Source organism: Ambystoma mexicanum, chromosome 3p (assembly GCF_040938575.1).
Source record: "Ambystoma mexicanum isolate Mex_15411 chromosome 3p, UKY_AmexF1_1, whole genome shotgun sequence".
NCBI classification, from domain to species: Eukaryota; Metazoa; Chordata; class Amphibia; order Caudata; family Ambystomatidae; genus Ambystoma; species Ambystoma mexicanum.
The window spans coordinates 1,266,776,978-1,266,793,899 of NC_090925.1; the positions used below are offsets into that span (position 1 = coordinate 1,266,776,978).

Here is a 16,922-nt window from a genome sequence, read left to right on the forward strand (position 1 = left end):
TCTATGTTTTCTTGACCCCTAGCCCTTCCCTTGGGTTGGGTTGGGTGGGGGGTAGGGGGGGTGGGTTGAACAGAGCAGAGCTGGCACAGGTAAAACATGTGTTTGCTGTCCCTCGGTTTTTAAAAAGGGGGGTGGGTGTACTTTCTCATTTTTTATGGGCAAGGCATATGTGCTCTCCTGTCTAATCTCCCTGGAGGGTTAAAAAACACCTCTGTAGTTTGACCTGCGACCCCCCCACCCCTCACCAGTTCCCCAGACCCTGTGATCATGTTTGTAATGTCCTGCTCTGGCCCATGCTTTCCTTTAGTAATCCAAGGATTATGGGAAATGTAGTACCCACCTTCGCTTTCTGTGAAAACACCCTGAGCGGACTGGTTTCAGGAAGGATGGTCTGAGATTTTACAGGCTTTCTTATTTGGAGTTGTGGCTATCGGGTGGGCCGTGTGACGGGCCCCTGATATGCAGAAGGTTCCATGAGCACTCTACTCTCTCCTGTCTAACTGACTTGAGCACTGGATGGCCACACTTCCTCTCTACGCAATCTGTTATAGGCACACTGATTCTCTCATATCCAACTGCAGCGACTCGATGTCTAGCCGGCCAGCACAGCTGCGTGCTCTGTTTTGATCCCTCAGCCTCTCACCTCTCTTTGTGAAATGAGTTTGGACGACACTTGTATTCCCCGCCAGGAGCTGTTTCGGACCCAATGTCCTCTCGCATTTCAATGACCTGTGGTTGGAAGGCTAGACTGCCCCTCTCTATGATCTGTACTTGGCCCTTTCTCCTCCCTCATACCTCAATGCCATGCTGGTGACTGGATTGCATACCTTTAAGAACTTAACATCTGTATTCCTTCTTCTATGTAAAAGACAGTCAGGTCAGGGGGACAGGCTGCCCACTGCTGTGTTTTTTTCTTGACACACTGCGCTCGCGCGTTTTGTTCTTGGGAGGTGATTTTCAACAGCCTGATGGCGCTTTCCATCGAATCGCTATGCGAGGCATCTTGGCACTTTACCTGCAAGATCGACGGGAGCATGATAATCTTCTACATGGTAGGGTGCTAAAGTATGAGGATCCCCCAAGTGCAATTCCCCCCTTGGCTTCTTGTAGCTTCACGCTGTTCATACTGAGGCTCACCCCACTGCCACTAACGAAGAAACCTGTAAATAGTCATTGGGGCTCTGGTTCGGAAGAAAATTCTGGATAAATTGCCAGTAATTCCGGCACCAACATTTTTTCCAGCCCGGCAAAGCACAAGTCTGCCGGTAGGGTCACTGATCTACCGGCAGGCATGACCAGGTGGCAGTTAAGGCCTCTACCGGCACAAAAATGCCAGAATCGCTGGCACCTGTACTGTCGAGGATTCTGGCAAATCCCATCCTAGGGGACTCCATGGGAATGGGAACTTACCGTCACTCTGCCACCTGTATTATCCTGGTAATACCGGGATATCGGGCGGCGGAAACGGTGAGGTGGTTTTGGTGGTAACCCGCAGGAATTACCGGCACGTTACCGGCAACCCCGTAATGAGGACCATTGTCTTGGCTCGTCTCCAATATAAAGAAGGTTTGGGGACTGAAGCACAGACAACAGGTTCAAGAATTTATATCGAAATAAAGTGCAAAGGGATGCCGAGTTTCCCAGCTAAACTTGGAAGAGAAAGCGTATTGAGCACGAACAAAGAGCAGCAAAAGATTCCATTGATCGGGGCGGGGGATAGCTCAGGTGCAGCGCGTTTGTCTTGGAAGCACGACAACACAGCGCAACACAGGTTTGAATCCCGATCCCGCGCTTAGAAACCAATCTCTGGTATTAAGCGCGTTATAAAAGATCACTTATAAATGTTAAGGAGGTTGGATGCGGCCATTGATGTAGTTGTAAGCAAGACAGATAGGCCTACTTTGGTGACACAAAAATAGAAAGAGATCCTGCAGACAGGGTTAATTATTATTAATATTTATTTGCAATAGTGCCACATGCCCATGGGCCTCAGAGCGCTAAAAAAGAAAGGAAAAAGAACAAGAGAAAAGTCGTAATCACAACAAAGAAAGGTCATCCAGCAAGATCAAGCCAAGAAACAAAAAGGAGTCTTGCCAGGAGCGAAAAGGTGTTGCTAAGAGCTTTTTTGAAGCATAAGGTGGAAGGAATAGACTGAAGGGAAAGATGCAGACTATTCCAGAGAGTTGAAGCAGCAAATTAAACATGGAATTGGCAGAACGCTGCAGCTTGAAGCGACTGGCATCCTGCTGAAAAGACTCGTTGGAACGAAGACATCTCCTAGGAATAGATACTTTGATATGACTGATGAGAAAGGCAGGGCCAGAGCTTTGAAGGCATTTATGTGCCAAAGTTAGAATCTTGGGTTTAACATGTGTCTGGTCTGGAAGCCAGTGTAGAGACTGCCTGGCAGCAGTGTCGTGGTCCCAGCAAGATTACAGACAATTCGAACCGCGCTGTTCTGAATAACTTACAATGTATTAATTTTGCCGCCTTGTGATGAACCAATGAGAAGGCTATTGCAATAATCCAGCTTTAAACTCACAATTGCCCTAGCTAGAAGACAGCAGTTGGTTGTCGGAGAGGTAACATCTAACATATATAGTCTAACAAAGTACACAGAAGAGGATCTAAGCTGGTCAATATGAGGTGTTATCTAGAGATCAAAGTCCGAGATGACGCTAAGTGTCTTAACTTTGTCAGGTGCAGCCAGAGATTAAGAAGGAGCAGTAGCAGGCATCTAACTTCCTAATACGCTGACTGGTATCAAGGATGAGCAGCTCAGTCTTCTCATTGTTCCGTGCCAGAGAGTTGGAAGACATCCAGCCCTGAATACCCGCATAGACTTGATTAATAGCCAGAGAGTCTTTGTCGTAGTCACCAGATAATTGAAACAATATCTGGGTGTCATCGGCGTAATTAGTGTAGCTCACACCCATGTGATCAAGAAGATAAACAAGGGTCGGGTATAGATATTGTAGAGGGAGGGAGCTAAACAAGATCCCTGAGAGACACCGTAATCAAGAGAGATTGAAGATGCAGAGGCGTCATCAGCAAAGACTTTGGCTTGTCCTTTGGGAAGGAATGAATTGACCCAAGCAGAGGAGGATGGGGAAAATTAGCAACAGCAACAAGGCGATTGACCAGGATGGAGTGAACAATCAGGTTGAACGCAGCCGTTAAGTCCAGTAGCAAGAGGACTGCAGTATGACCTTGATCAATGATATTGCAGATGTTAGTTTTAATCGGAAGCCAGACTGCTTAGCTCTCAAGATGTTATGAGTTTCAAGAAAGTGCTGAGCCTGCAAATAGGCCACCCTATCGAGAATCTTAAGCAGAAAGGGGGCACAGTTAATAGGCCTGTAGTTGGATGGAATTCGAGGGTCAAGAAGTTCTTTCTTTAAAAGAGGAGTAATCCAAGCCTCCTTAAAATCACTGGGTACAAAGGCTGCATCAAAGGAGGTGTGAATAATTCTGGTAAAAGAGGTATTAATGAATCAACACAGTATTTAATAATAGAAGCTGGACAGGTGTCTCCCTTAATGCTTGGCCTGAGATCATTAATAATTTCCCTGATTGAGTTTTCAGAGACATGATTGAAGTAAAACTGGGGTACGGAAGATTCAGGAGGAATGATGGGGCTAGAGCAGATCTGTAAAGGGTTGTATGAAGTCTTGCAAGCAGGGTTATTTTGAATGTTAAGACAATGTGTCTAATTTGGCCATCATAGCATCCGAATCCTCTGGCACCAGACATCATCCGTACCCATGCAGATGTCCTGAGCATTTTTTCCCTTGAGTTCTTTAAGGATGGTCAAAAGCTCCTTGGTGTTGGATTTGGCCAAATTAATACGTGTCAAAGGCAGTTGTTCGGGCCTCAATAGTTGCCTTTTTATAACCCACCACAGCCAGAGAGTACTGGGATTTATTCTCAGGAGAATGTTACCTGGGCCAGCATCTCGCAGCATTTCTCGTCTTCAATTAAGAAGAAATCAAGAAAGCAATGCGAGGGGACTGGAGGTTTGAAGAGTCAGTGGATTGAGGAATCCAAGATAGTTTGTAAAGAGTCGGAGAACAGACAGGAAGATCAACGTTTCCAAAACGGTGTTGGTGGTTCAAGTACTTACCTATCTCCAGCAGAGGAGCTAGCTATTAGCCCAAAAGGATGTTTATAATTGCCAGGTGTGTCCCAATCACAGAAGGTTTCTGCAGTTTTCGATCAACGGCTCCAACTTTCAGTAAAGGATCCTGTCCGTTTTTCTCTGCTTTGCCTTTCCTGTCTTTACTATGGTCTAGGCAGTGTTTCCTATGGTTCCATGTCTTTACTGTCGTGTTCCAGCCATGCTGCTTCTACAGCGTGCATATTTCCTGCACCTTCATTTACACTGCCACCCTGCCTCACCAGGTGCCACACGTTCAAAGGGATGTGGCCCACCTTTGACCCTGCTGTCGTGTGCCCTGCCTCCACACTTTGCTTTTCGCTTCCCCCTTTAGTCCGCTTTTTGTCTGTTTTCCCCAGCCCACTCTGCACACCTTTCCACCCCTTCCTTGCCCCCTTTTTGCCCTGTCCCCAAACCAGACATGGCCCCCAGTCCGTGCCACCATTAGCGCGGAAAACACCTGCACGTAAGACAGTGAGGTTAATACCCTAGCTGGTAATAGTGGCTTTGTAAAGACGGGACACCTTGCTGACATATCTTCGAAAACAGAGGTCACATATATATCCCTAAATGAACGATTGACTGGTCAGTGTATTGGCTCTAGTGGCAGATAAATATTTCTGCCAGGTGTTGGCACTTCTGCTCAAATTAGGGCTATCCACTAATATGCAAAGTGATAAAGGTTCCAACTCAAGTTTCTTTCTTTTCACCTCCATTCAGGTGGTTTTCACATGATGGATACAAAGGGTACTTTGCCACATGGCGGGCGTCCTGCATCCAGGTGGTACCAGACTCAGAAAGTGATGCCTGAAGCTGCATATGGAGTTTCTTAAATTCTAGGATAGAAATCACTGTGTACGAAACACTTGTGTACGAGCGCGATATAAATAAATTATCATATCATACCTACCAGTTATTGACTCTTGTGTTCCCCAGAGACCATCAGCGCTCTGGAGTAATAGCGAGTGCAAACATTCTTGTATGTGTCTCATATCTATTCCCCCTGAACTGACCTTGTAGGCAAGCCTGTGACTGTACAAGTGCAGCAATGCATGGGGTCCTATCAGACACACAGGGTATGGTCCCTAGAAGACGGACAGCTCTGTAGAGCTGAATGCCATCTTCTTAGCATCTTGATGATAAGAAACATGTTGCCTGTATCTTAGGGCAAGCAGATTCTGGTTCTCACTAGCAACACCTCTGCTATGGTTTATGAAAACAAGGCAAGGGAACCAAATACCCTTAGTTATTTTGATCTGCGCTGGATCTTTGCAACTCTCCTGCTAGGTCGTTGGAGTTGTATGTCCTTTCAACCAGACTAATACTCTCTTCATAGCCATGTCATCTGTTCTGTATTTCAGGCCTGTGGATATGGAAGTCCACTCATCTCTCCGAAAAAGAGGTGTTTGTGCCTTAAAAGACTCAATTGTCTAAACAAACGTTATTTAAGGATTTAAAAATTGGTCTGCAGGATAAAACCTATGTTACAGATTATGGTTGCCAACGTCCGAGGAGAGTTCATGCAATCAGGCCATCAGAAGGCATTCCAAAAGTCAGACAGAGTCCTCACTAGAATTGTCGGTGCTAAGCTCGATCCGAAGACTGCTCATACAGAAACTAAGGACCTCCACGTAGTCTCTGAAATGCGAGGTGCCATTACATAGCCCATGGCCCTCCTGGAGAAGTATCTTAGTATCGTCAGCATGAGAGAAGAAACAGAAGCCCTAGGAATGTGTCATTTCAGCGAAACGTGCAACATAAACCCAAGACCAACAGAGCCTGGGTCGCCCTGCAGGTCACTAAGCATGGGTTATAGGTAAAAGTAGATGTCTCAACTGGCTGTGTGTGGTCAGACAAGCTCAAAACCAGGCTATGGACCTCCTTGCCCCATTCCTGGCTGTAGGTCTTGGAGCTCCGTCAATGACACTAGCTCAGTGCTCGCAGGATGATGAGAGTATCAGTGAAGTGGATCAAGGGAATCAAAGGATTCAATAAAATCCCAAAGATCTGATGTATCGAGAAGTTCTATAAACTTAGCAGCAAAAAGCATTCAAGAGCGTTAGCGGAATTTAGAAAGATCAGCTGGATCAATCAAAGGTTTCTTTAGCAGTGGGACTAACATGGTCTGTTGCAGAGGAGCAGGCAGAATTCTAGACTGCAAGGAAGCATTAACAATAGCAGTCGGGCGAGGTGCAGTGACCGGGGTAGGCAGTGGAGCCGTGTCGGCAAGCAAGGGAGGCAAAGGGGAGCTAGACCTGATTTGACCGAGAGAAAGGAAAAATAGAGATTACAATCTTCTAAAGGGAGGTAGCATCCAGAGCAGTCAGGAAGAGAATTTTAAGAATCTTACTCTCAAACAAACCTAAAAAAGACACTTTTACCTTTAGAGACAGGTGTGCAGACTTCATTGATACAGGCCTGTGCAGTTGATATTTGCCTTAATGCACCAATTTCTTAAGGTAGTCGTTTGCAGACTGATGGAACGAGATAAAGAATTGGGCTTGAGCTAATTTTATCAATAATGTTTTGTATATAGTGGTTTCATATCTGGGCCATGATAATTTTTGTAGTTAACTGGTGTGATAGAGAGGAGAGGCAAAGCAGTGGGAGAGGGATAGGAAGGCCACGTGATCATTTCAGAACAATGGGATGTAGTGAAGTTTTTTTTGGTATCCTGTTCATTCATCGACAGTAATGACTTTGTGGTAATTTACTACAAAGTAATTACTTCAAAATTACTTTGACAAATATGGGTATGTAAGGATTAGGGGCCAAAAGGGGGTGGTGAGGGTTTGGGGGAGGGGTAGTAATGAAGGGGAAGATGGGTTATGGGGGACCCCACCAAAATACAGAATAAAACATTTAAAGTATAATGACGAAGTCATTTCTTCGTAGTAAATTACCAAAAGGTAATTACTGTTGATGAAATGACATGGAACCCTTTATTTTGTTGGTCTTCCTGAACATAAGGGCAAAGTGTGGATTGTAGTATGTGCTGGGCACAGCAGAAATTAATGGAGGATAGAACTGTCCATATAAGCCTTCAAGAGACGTTAGAATCACCAACTACGAATAGGTGATGTTTGGAAGGATGAGGTCAGATTCAAGGGCAAGTAGATGGGGGACCAACATAAAAAAATAGGCCAAGGGAGGGAGCGGGTTACCCTGGAGTCTAGCGACCAAGAATTGGATGTAGTTGAGGGGTCCAAGGGCAAGAAGTTATACTGTGGACAGAATGATATTGGAAACGCCACTGTCCGGTGAGCAGGGGCACGCCACATGAGCAGGCGGGTAGCTGGAAATAAGCAAATTATCTTTTAAAATAAAAAATCAAATCAGGGTTTCGGTCAAGTATGTCATCTTCTAGCAAAAACTAGCATTTTACCACAGAGTGACAATAAGGAGGTACTTGAAGGAAGAAAGGATGCGAGGGGACTGAAAAAGCTAGGCATGTGAGAATAGAATGAATGCCCAAAGAATGTGTGATGAAAAGGGTGCCAGAAGGTAGGAGGAGCCGGGGATGCCACACAGATAAAAGAACAGAGCAAGAATGTCCATCTCCATATGGGGTCTGGTCCCCCAGTGGTACAAGAGTGGCTATGACCCTAGCACACCCTGGCATTGACCGATTCGTTTTAAGGAGCCCAGAAGAGAACCTTCTGGGAGATGGCGCTGGTGGCTTTCGCATTCCCGTATTCACAAAGGGAAGCTAATGGGCTGGGATGCAGCAATTCCTGCTTCCGTGTTGCCTGTGTTGTTGCAACCATCTTGCAATCATGACTCCTCACTTGGGCAATATGTTCCAGTGCTAATTGCACGACTGGGGTGTGCTAGACGCGTTCATGTGCACGAAGAGGCTGGCTGTGGGTCCGTAGTGCCCTCAATCAGTCCATCATGTCCCCTATGTGCATTTGGGCGCTTGCATGTATTTATTTATTGCACTTATAGTGGCGCGCAAAGCCCGTGGTCATCTAGGCGCTGCTTCTTACATTAGAGTAGGTCAAGCAGGATAAATGTAGTCCTAGAATCAGAGAGTCCTTCGCATTCTGAGCCTGCATCACTCCTGTGAAATGAGCAGTGTTTTTATAGAATGTAGAAATAAAATACCAACACAGACCCTTAAATATTAGTTATGTATAGAGTGCCTTGCCTTTATTAAGTCTGTGAATGTGCCAGTGCTCTTTTTAACACAGGTTTTTAAGTGCCATTTTTAATTAAAATCTTGGGAACATCCTCTGCGCCCTCTGCAAAGGTGAAAATGCACACTGATGCTTTAGCCCTGATAGGATGACATTTCATCATTCTAAAAAGGCAGAGCATGAACTTAAATGTAAAATCTGTCTCATCTGGTAGAACTCAAAGTATGTCCCTTTGCAAGCACATGGCTCTTTCAAACAAACAAAGCAAAATACTTCCTTGTTAGATAAAAGATATAGGGAGGTGAGCTGGAACTGTGGAACTGTGAGTCCTAGGGAAGTCAAGCAATGATGTGCTGTCGGTCTGGAGCCGGGAGTCCTAGGGAAGTCAAGAAATGATGTCCTGTGGGTCTGGAGCAGTGAGGGTCTGGAACCGTGAGTCCTAGGGAAGTCAAGAGATGATGTGCTGTGTGTCTAGAACCATGAGTCCTAGGGAAGTCAAGAGGTGATGTGCTGTGGGTCTGGAGCCATGAGTCCTAGGGAAGTCAAGAGATGATGTGCTGTGGGCCTGAAACAGCGAGTCCTAGGGATGTCAAGAGATAATGTGTTGTGGGTCGGACTAGTTTGACCCCGGCCAGGCCTGTCCTTCCTCACTTCCTCTGTCCCGTTTCAAGTGCACAGTTGCAGTCTTGTTGGATTTCAAGAGATGTATGAAGGGCAGGTGGTGTGAACGCGTTCTTAAGGGTTTATTGAGATCTGTTTTAAGCACCAATCTGAATCCTCCTACCCTTCCATTTACATTGGCCTGATAATGGTGGGCTCGTAGTTTGCAGCACACCACCCGTGAAGCACCGTCTGTAACATGCTAATGTGTTTACAGGATGGAGGTGAGGATCAGAGCAGAACAGCCTCCCCCGTACGCTCTCTGCTGCAAATGCCCCTGCAGCTCGGCTAGCATAGGAAGCGCATAAAGGGGCAGCTGCTGGAATCTCTAGGCAAAGACCAGCTGGCATCCTCAGGGTTGCATGCATATATGGCGGGCACCATTAACAGCCGGCTATGGGTGCAAAGAGGCATGGCAACCCTGGAGGGGCCAGACCCCCATGGCTCAGCTGCACCCTTTACAAAAGCCAACCAAAAGTTCAGGGACAGGGCTGTTGAAGTGTTAGTGGCTGCGGTCCTCTCAAGGAAATTCATGCCCCCCTCAAAATCACCCTCCCCGTTTCCAAAGTGGGGTGGATTTCCAGTGCTGGGGTTATATTGGGACAGTGCATTTAATTTTTTTAATAAATAGTTGCACATTGGTTTTATTATACATTTGTATACATGTATTTTTGTTAATCCAGTTTAATATTAATATATCACTTTATATTTCAAATGTTAATATGAAATGTTAATTTTCATAGATGGTTGGAATGCAAGCTTTTTTAGTGTTTGAAACAATGTATTATAATATTTTATGAGATCTTGCTATTGCAACATATTTTAATGTAGTGGATATACAAATAGTCATTTGATATAATTGTTTTAGTAATGTAAAACAATGTTAAATATATTCAAGTTTGCATTTTATTTTGCATTGATGTAATTTGATTTTCTATTGCAATTTAACTTTTTTATCAACGTTTTACAGTCAATTTGTTATTCAGCTACATTCTCAATAATTGTTTTAATATGTCTATTAAATTACTTTATGAACTGAAATAGTTTAGCTAAAGTTCACGGTATTTCATATACAATATGCCATATTTACATTAGCGTTGTTGTCATTGTGTTCACCTGAGTGTATGTTGTACTTAGCCACACGCTCCGCTTGATTTTGATTGGCATTGATGCATTTTCCCGTATGTTCTTTTCCCAGCATTGAAGGAGAGTATGTCCCGGTAGAAGGAGACGAGGTGTCCTACAAGATGTGCCCGGTGCCGCCCAAAAACCTCAAGTTCCAAGCCGTGGAAGTGGTTATCACGCACCTGTCCCCACATTCCAAGCACGAGACCTGGTCGGGGCAGGTCATCGGGTCTGGGTGAAGGACATCGACCAGGAAACGCTCCGCGGAGGGAACGCGCGGTAGCGGAGGAACCAGGTGGACATTTCTGAGGGGTTGGCGTGTGCAATCAAGCCCAACTCTTCTTCAGCCTATTGTGTTTCGGGTGACGCTGATCCTTTCTTGCAGGCCTCTCTAAGGGACCCTTTCCCGAGGCACTCCCTAGAATGCTCAGACCTGCAAGCTGTCCAGTTTTCTGTCTCCTAGCTGCTTTGAGAATGGTGTCCTTGTGTCCGTTTCTTTTCGGGCTCTGTCCTGGTATGTTTGTTGGTGTGAAAGAAGACTCTACTGGCTGCCTTACAAGCCTGTGCTGGAGCGGAGGAAAATACTGAAATAACGGCTTTTATCGTAAAAAACCGCTTTCTTTGGGGGTCGGGGAAAGTGTATTTGGGGGAGGCAGGGATTCGTAGTTGTCCGTTTGTGACTGTACGTAGTAGGGGAATCCCCAGAATGAGGTAAAGAGGAGTGCAATCTATTTTGTGAGCTTTTGAGGAAGTGAGATTCGTCCGAATACAATGTCTTCCCTCAGAACGTCCGTGAGATCTACTGACTGGAAAGTGATGGCTGTAAAATGTGCTTTTCCAACAACATAGCTCATGTTGTGATGCGTCATAGAGCGTTTCAAAAAGCAGCGTTGCTACAGTAGGTCTTCGCTTTCCAATTGTGCCATAATATAGAAGAGAAGGCAATTACGAACAAGTACTTTTGTGACGAAGTACCGTTTTTTTCACTTTCAGCAACTTTAATACATTTTTGTCCGATTTCCTCTAGCTGAAAATAAATGTCAATTTTTGTCCGGCGTATTTAAATCAAATGTACCTCACGTGGTATCAATTGATAGACATGTTTGCATTCCCCTACTTTAAGTGCAAACATAATTTCGTTTTTGTCAAACGTATGTGGTCACGCACTCCATCAATTAGTTACTGATGTTTTTTGGGGTCATTGCTTTCAATGTGGCGACGTGTAGATCCTGATGGCCCATGAAGTAAGAGAAGCCGCAGGCTGTTGGATGTAAATGTTGATTTTCTTTATGTGGACAGAGGAACCCTTGTCTTGGATGTGTTTTGTAGACTGTGTAACAAAGTGTTGACTTGACTGCGAGAATGTTCTGGGGGTGCAGCCCCATTTTTGCATGTGCTTCTTCTGTGGACCTGCTTTCGGTGATCACGAAACCTAGCTGTCCTGCAACTTTGAGAATCCCTTTTTCAGACAACGAGCAGTGAACCCCAACTTCCCATGCTGCACTGCTGGCCCTGCTGTTGCCCTGAGGCCTCTCCCCATATCGTTTGGTGCCGCCAGCGCCCCCACCTCTGGGGGCCTTTCAGAGGTGCCCGCCTGTAAGGGCAGATTGCCCACACTCCTTGTAGGCCTTTTCTACCCTGAGTTTCAGTCTCCTTTTGCGTTGGCCTAGCCTGGCATGGAGGGGTACAGACTCTCCTTGCTTTTCCACAGTCCCCCAGAGCTGGTTGAGGAGCTGGCGGTGTGCTTTGGGAGAAAGGAGCATTGAATTGTTCGGTCACAGGATAAAAGCAAAGCAAAGGAAAGCCGCTCATTATCCAAACTCTCCATTTCTGTGCATAAGTGGAGGGAGTTGCTGTAGCTGCCCCTCTCCCTCTCCCCCCACCTCTACCAGTGCACATTCCCCATATGTGTGAGACTCACCGTGCTGCTCCCACTTCTTAACATGCTGGTTTCAGTTTGGTCCTGGACACATGTAGTGCAAACTGAAAGATTTCCTGATCTGCCCTCTGACAGCCAAATGAGGAACTGCACTTATAGAGGATCACAAGTCTCTCTTGCATCGAGGGACTGGCCAAGGGGCACCCTTTGGCGGTGACAAAAAAAAAACTGCAGCTACAGAGGATATCACTACTCCTCTTGTAGTACACAAGAGAACTCGCGCTCTGCCACCGACCGGGTAGTGAGGAGTTAAACTGGAGCTACTGATGATCATGCAACGACCCCTATAGTGAGGAAGTGTTGTAGCCTTCTCTCCATTCCTGAGAAGAAAAACTGCAAATAAAGAGGTCCTTGCAGATTCACCCGCCGCGCTCTGCCCCTGGAACTGTGCATAGCTGTCCTGGTGGAACGAGATGCCACGCTCTGCCCCCGGAACTGTGCATAGCTGTCCTGGTGGAAAGAGATGCCACGCTCTGCCCCTGGAACTGTGTATATCTATCCTGGTGGAAAGAGATACCACGCTCTGCCCCTGGAACTGTGTATATCTATCCTTGTGGAAAGACATACCACGCTCTGCCCCTGGAACTGTGTATATCTATCCTGGTGGAAAGGGATGCCACACTCTGCCCCTGGAACTGTGTATATCCTGATGGAAAGAGATGCCACGCTCTGCCCCTGGAACTGTGTACATCTATCCTGGTGGAAAGAGATACCACGCTCTGCCCCTGGAACTGTGTATATCCTGGTGGAAAGAGATGCCACGCTCTGCCCCTGGAACTGTGTATATCCTGGTAGAAAGAGATGCCATGCTCTGCCCTTGGAACTGCGTATATCTATCCTGGTGGAAAGCGATGCCACACTCTGCCCCTGAAACTGTGTATACCTACCCTGGTGGAAAGGGATGCCACGCTCTGCCCCTGGGACTGTGTGTATCTATCCTTTGGTGGTAAGATGTGGACTAACAGCTACACCGGATCTTACTGCAGCTTCTGATATGGGAGAGGTGCTACGCTCTGCTTCTGGCAGTAGAACTGTAGTTCTAGCGCAGCTCAGAGCCCCTGCCGGGGTGAAACTCATGCTGATTTGAAGTGATAAAGGCCCTTGCAGCTAGGAGTGGCACATTAAGGTAGGCCCATTTTCACAGATGTTCTAGGGCAGGGATGTTGCAACAGAAGCTGTGATATCTGCTGAAGGTGATCACAGAGCTATCTATTGGGGCTTTTGGACTTGAGTTATGGAAATAACCATGTCCTCTTTTGTGGCACACATGCCTGATCCATGTGCGTCGAGTACGCATGCCGTCTAGGATCATCCGGTATTCTTAGATCTTGCTTGACCCAAGTCTAATAATGTTTTTGGCCACAATGTGACCATTTAATTTGATAACAGAAGCAGACTTATTGTTGTGCTATAGCATTAAAGACCTATTTCCGCAAGCTCGCAGTAGCCCCAGTTAGGGGAAGGAAAGGGGATGAGCCTAAAAAATCCCCCTCAAACCCTCTTCTGGCAAAGTCGGCCGATCTGAGATCAAAAGATTTAGCAGAGGAGAGAGAAATCTGTATCTTCAAAAATGTGTCTGTGCGATGAAGCTGGTGTTCTGCAAGTCTTCAGACTTTGTGTTTGATTTGTAAAGTTGGCAATAATAAAGGACAATGCAATACACTCTGCTTCCTGTCCTATTTTGTCTTCTCTTGTTGTTTGCCTCGTCCTCTACCATTGCACTGTTCTTATTTCTTTACTTTTCCCTTCAAATGATCTACTGAATCTTTAGGATTCCCAGCCATCCTACTCCAAGATCTCCTCCCAGATCGAGGAGACGCCAGTTTGAATATCAGGTTGGGATTTGTTTAATCTATAGTGTACTTCGATTTAGGTGCTTGGGAATGGACTATGGCACATGTGTTTCAGGACCGCTTTGTAAAATGGAAGCCTGTCATTGTGACCTTTTGCCTGCTCACAACATGCACAAATGTTGTCAGTAAACAATAATGATCAGCGATCATAGGCCATCTGGATGCTTATTTTCATTCGATTTGGCTTAAGTGACTTTTCCTGTTAAATTGTATTCTTTGGACTGTGGAATTCTGGGTATTTATCTGCTAGGACCAATTCATGCCCACCTCTGAAAGACCCTCCTATTTTTCGTGGGACAGAATTAGAAACTGGTAGAGTGCCAAGAATCATGCATTGTGTAAGGAGGGAGCTAATAACTGACCTGATGAGGATGTTTTGGTTAAGCTATGCAAGTTAACATTTGTAGAAAAAAGGGTGTTCCCCCAGTTTTAAAATCGGACAGAATCCAAATTGTCATACTTTATATTGGACTAACTGAAAACATTATGCTTGGTTGGTAGCTGCATAAGCTTTCGAAGTTCCAAAGTCTTATTCCTCAGGTGGCAGTGACCTGATAAATTGAGCAACGAAAGGCACACAGAGCGGGGGGGGGGGGGCGCATCGTTTATGCAGAAAAAAGGGAGAATCTCTCACTTTAAGCTATTGGTTGCAGGAAGAATAATGCAAGGAATTCAGTCCTCCAGGGTTCCTTTAACTAAGGTGTGGCTCGTCATCAAAAGCAGCGGCAAGATCTAGTACACCTAAATAACTGCACGGAAAGATCTAGTACAACTATAAGAACTGCACCGCCACAATCCACTGTCCTCTGGGTCATCCCAAAAATTCAATAGGGGCATTTCAGTCCCATGACCTGGGCGGAATCACAGGCTTAACTTGATAAAGAAATAGTCTGGGGAGCATGATCATTGTGACGAGCACCACCCAACCCGTTACTGACCAGTGAAACCAGGTCAGAAGGTTACCAACTGCATCTTTCTAGCAGCACACATACTGTCTCCTGTCAATAACAGGAGACCCCTCAGGGTCGCCACCTCCACCATGGTAACGAATGAATAACATTTTGTACAATGTATCCAGAGACTTGCTATATAGCCAAAACTCACTGGCCATAAAATGCGTGCTTGGAAAAGTCCCTGCCAGTTTGCTCATAGCGAAGCATTTGCTGTTCATAATGCCAGGACGCGTGCTTCTCCAGCTCGCATTCTGCTATCTCTGTTCAGTAGATGTCCCTCAGGACGCAAGCCTATGGCTCCATTGCTGATGCAAATATAAAAGGATGCAGGGGGCAACCCTGTCTTGTACCCCGTAAGACTAAGCTGCTAGCCGAGCTAACATCAGGTATGCGTTGAATACGGCACGGCAGAAAACATCAAGGCCGAAAACCCTCAGGTTGTTTGGGCCAAATTTCAACATAATAATGTGGGTGGGCGTGGGGGGTTAAAAAGCACAGGCTACGATGCAATTACCTAAAAGAAAAAAAAAACTCTAGGTTTTCGTCCTCAAGTTTATTTTCCGTTGTAGTGACGTAGTTCCTAACATCATTGGTTTTAACGTTGGACACACAATTGGTATGAAGTGGCTCCACCCTAATTGAAATGACTGACGAAGAATGCTCCAATGCTGCGCGTCATCCAGGCCCAAACACAGAATAAAGAAAACCTTTTAAGCATTTCAAATGACTATTGCATATTGCCTGGGGGTTGTTTAATTGCATTCACCATTTGCCAATTTAATGAAGTATTTCTCTAGGGCATAAAAGGACCCGGATCTAACATTACCAACTCCATCATTACTCTTACCAGCCAGCCAACATGATCTCTGGATGATAGATCTTTGCATCCTGGATGATGGATCTTTGCATCCGTGTTCATTAACAACAATTATTTACATGTGCCACAAAATTAGACCACACCAGATGTTGAATATCAATCCCCACCACCTTATCAATTTAGGATAATTCCTTATATGTGTTTGGGAGTTGAAGAAATTCAGCATGAAACTCAACTGGGAATCCTTCTCCCCCGGGAGCATCGCCTCTGTACATTTCATCAACGGCCCATCAACCACTCTGGCCAGTATTGTACTCCCCCAACAGAGCAGCAATCGCGTACCGTACCAGAGGAAACTGATGTTTACAACCATTCGGAATCCTGCTCCTCATGTATTTATAGTTATTGTGGATGTTTAGTTGCAATTATTCTCTTAGTTTATTGCAGGTCCTGCACTAGCATTCCCACCTCATTAGTTATTGCAAGAGTTCGTTTTCTGCTCTTTTGCCTAACCATGACAACATCCTCCATGTCTTTTGACCATCCCATGTTATCACATAGTGTGTATATGGAAATTAAGTTGGGATTTCTATAGTGTAGCGCTGCTATTTATATGATCTTTGACAATGAAAAGTGAAATGTATGTATTTTCGCAGAGCGCAATCAATGAGATAAAGTAGTTCCGCTTTATATGTTCATTAGTTTGTTATAGAGCTGTCCGTCCCAACTTTTCTCAGGATGCTTAGTCTGGTTCTCTAACATTCTCAGGTTCAAGCACCTTCATGGTTTTCAGCAGCTCTCATGGTCAAGGACTCTCATGCTTCTCTGCACCTCTGAGGTTCAAGCACCTTCATGGTTTTCAGCCGCTCTCAAGGTGAAGAACTCTCGTGGTTATCAACAGCTCTCAGGTTCAAGCACTTTCATGGTTTTCAGCAGCTCTCACGGTCAAGGACTCTCATGGTTCTCAGCAGCTCTCAAGTTCAAGCACCTTCATGGTTCTCAGCATTTCTCAAGTTCAAGTACTCTTATACTTCTCAGCAGCTCTCAGGTTCAAGTGCTTTCATGGTTTTGCACAACTCTCAGGATCAAGTGCTCTCGGAATTCGCAGCACTTCTCTGGTCAGCACCTATGCCAACCTTCACTGTTCCAACCTGGACAATCCCTCTCTGTTAGTTTCTATGCTCTTTATACAGATCAGTCTGTTTTAGTGTTCATCACATTTTGCAGGATTATTTCTCAAATATATAAACTTTCATTTTATTTTATTTTTTTTCTAAAGG

At 45.4% G+C, this 16,922-nt stretch overlaps 1 protein-coding gene across 1 annotated transcript in view; it reads left to right on the forward strand.

Moving 5' to 3' along the window:
* Window positions 1-13,681, forward strand: part of CSDC2 (cold shock domain containing C2) — a 252,489-nt gene extending 238,808 nt beyond the window's left edge. Inside the window, exon 4 of the mRNA XM_069652765.1 lies at window positions 10,154-13,681. Within this exon, the coding sequence (XP_069508866.1) occupies window positions 10,154-10,319 (166 nt within the window). The 3' untranslated portion in view covers window positions 10,320-13,681. The remainder of the gene's footprint in view (window positions 1-10,153) is intronic.
* The last annotated feature ends 3,241 nt before the right edge of the window (window positions 13,682-16,922 follow it).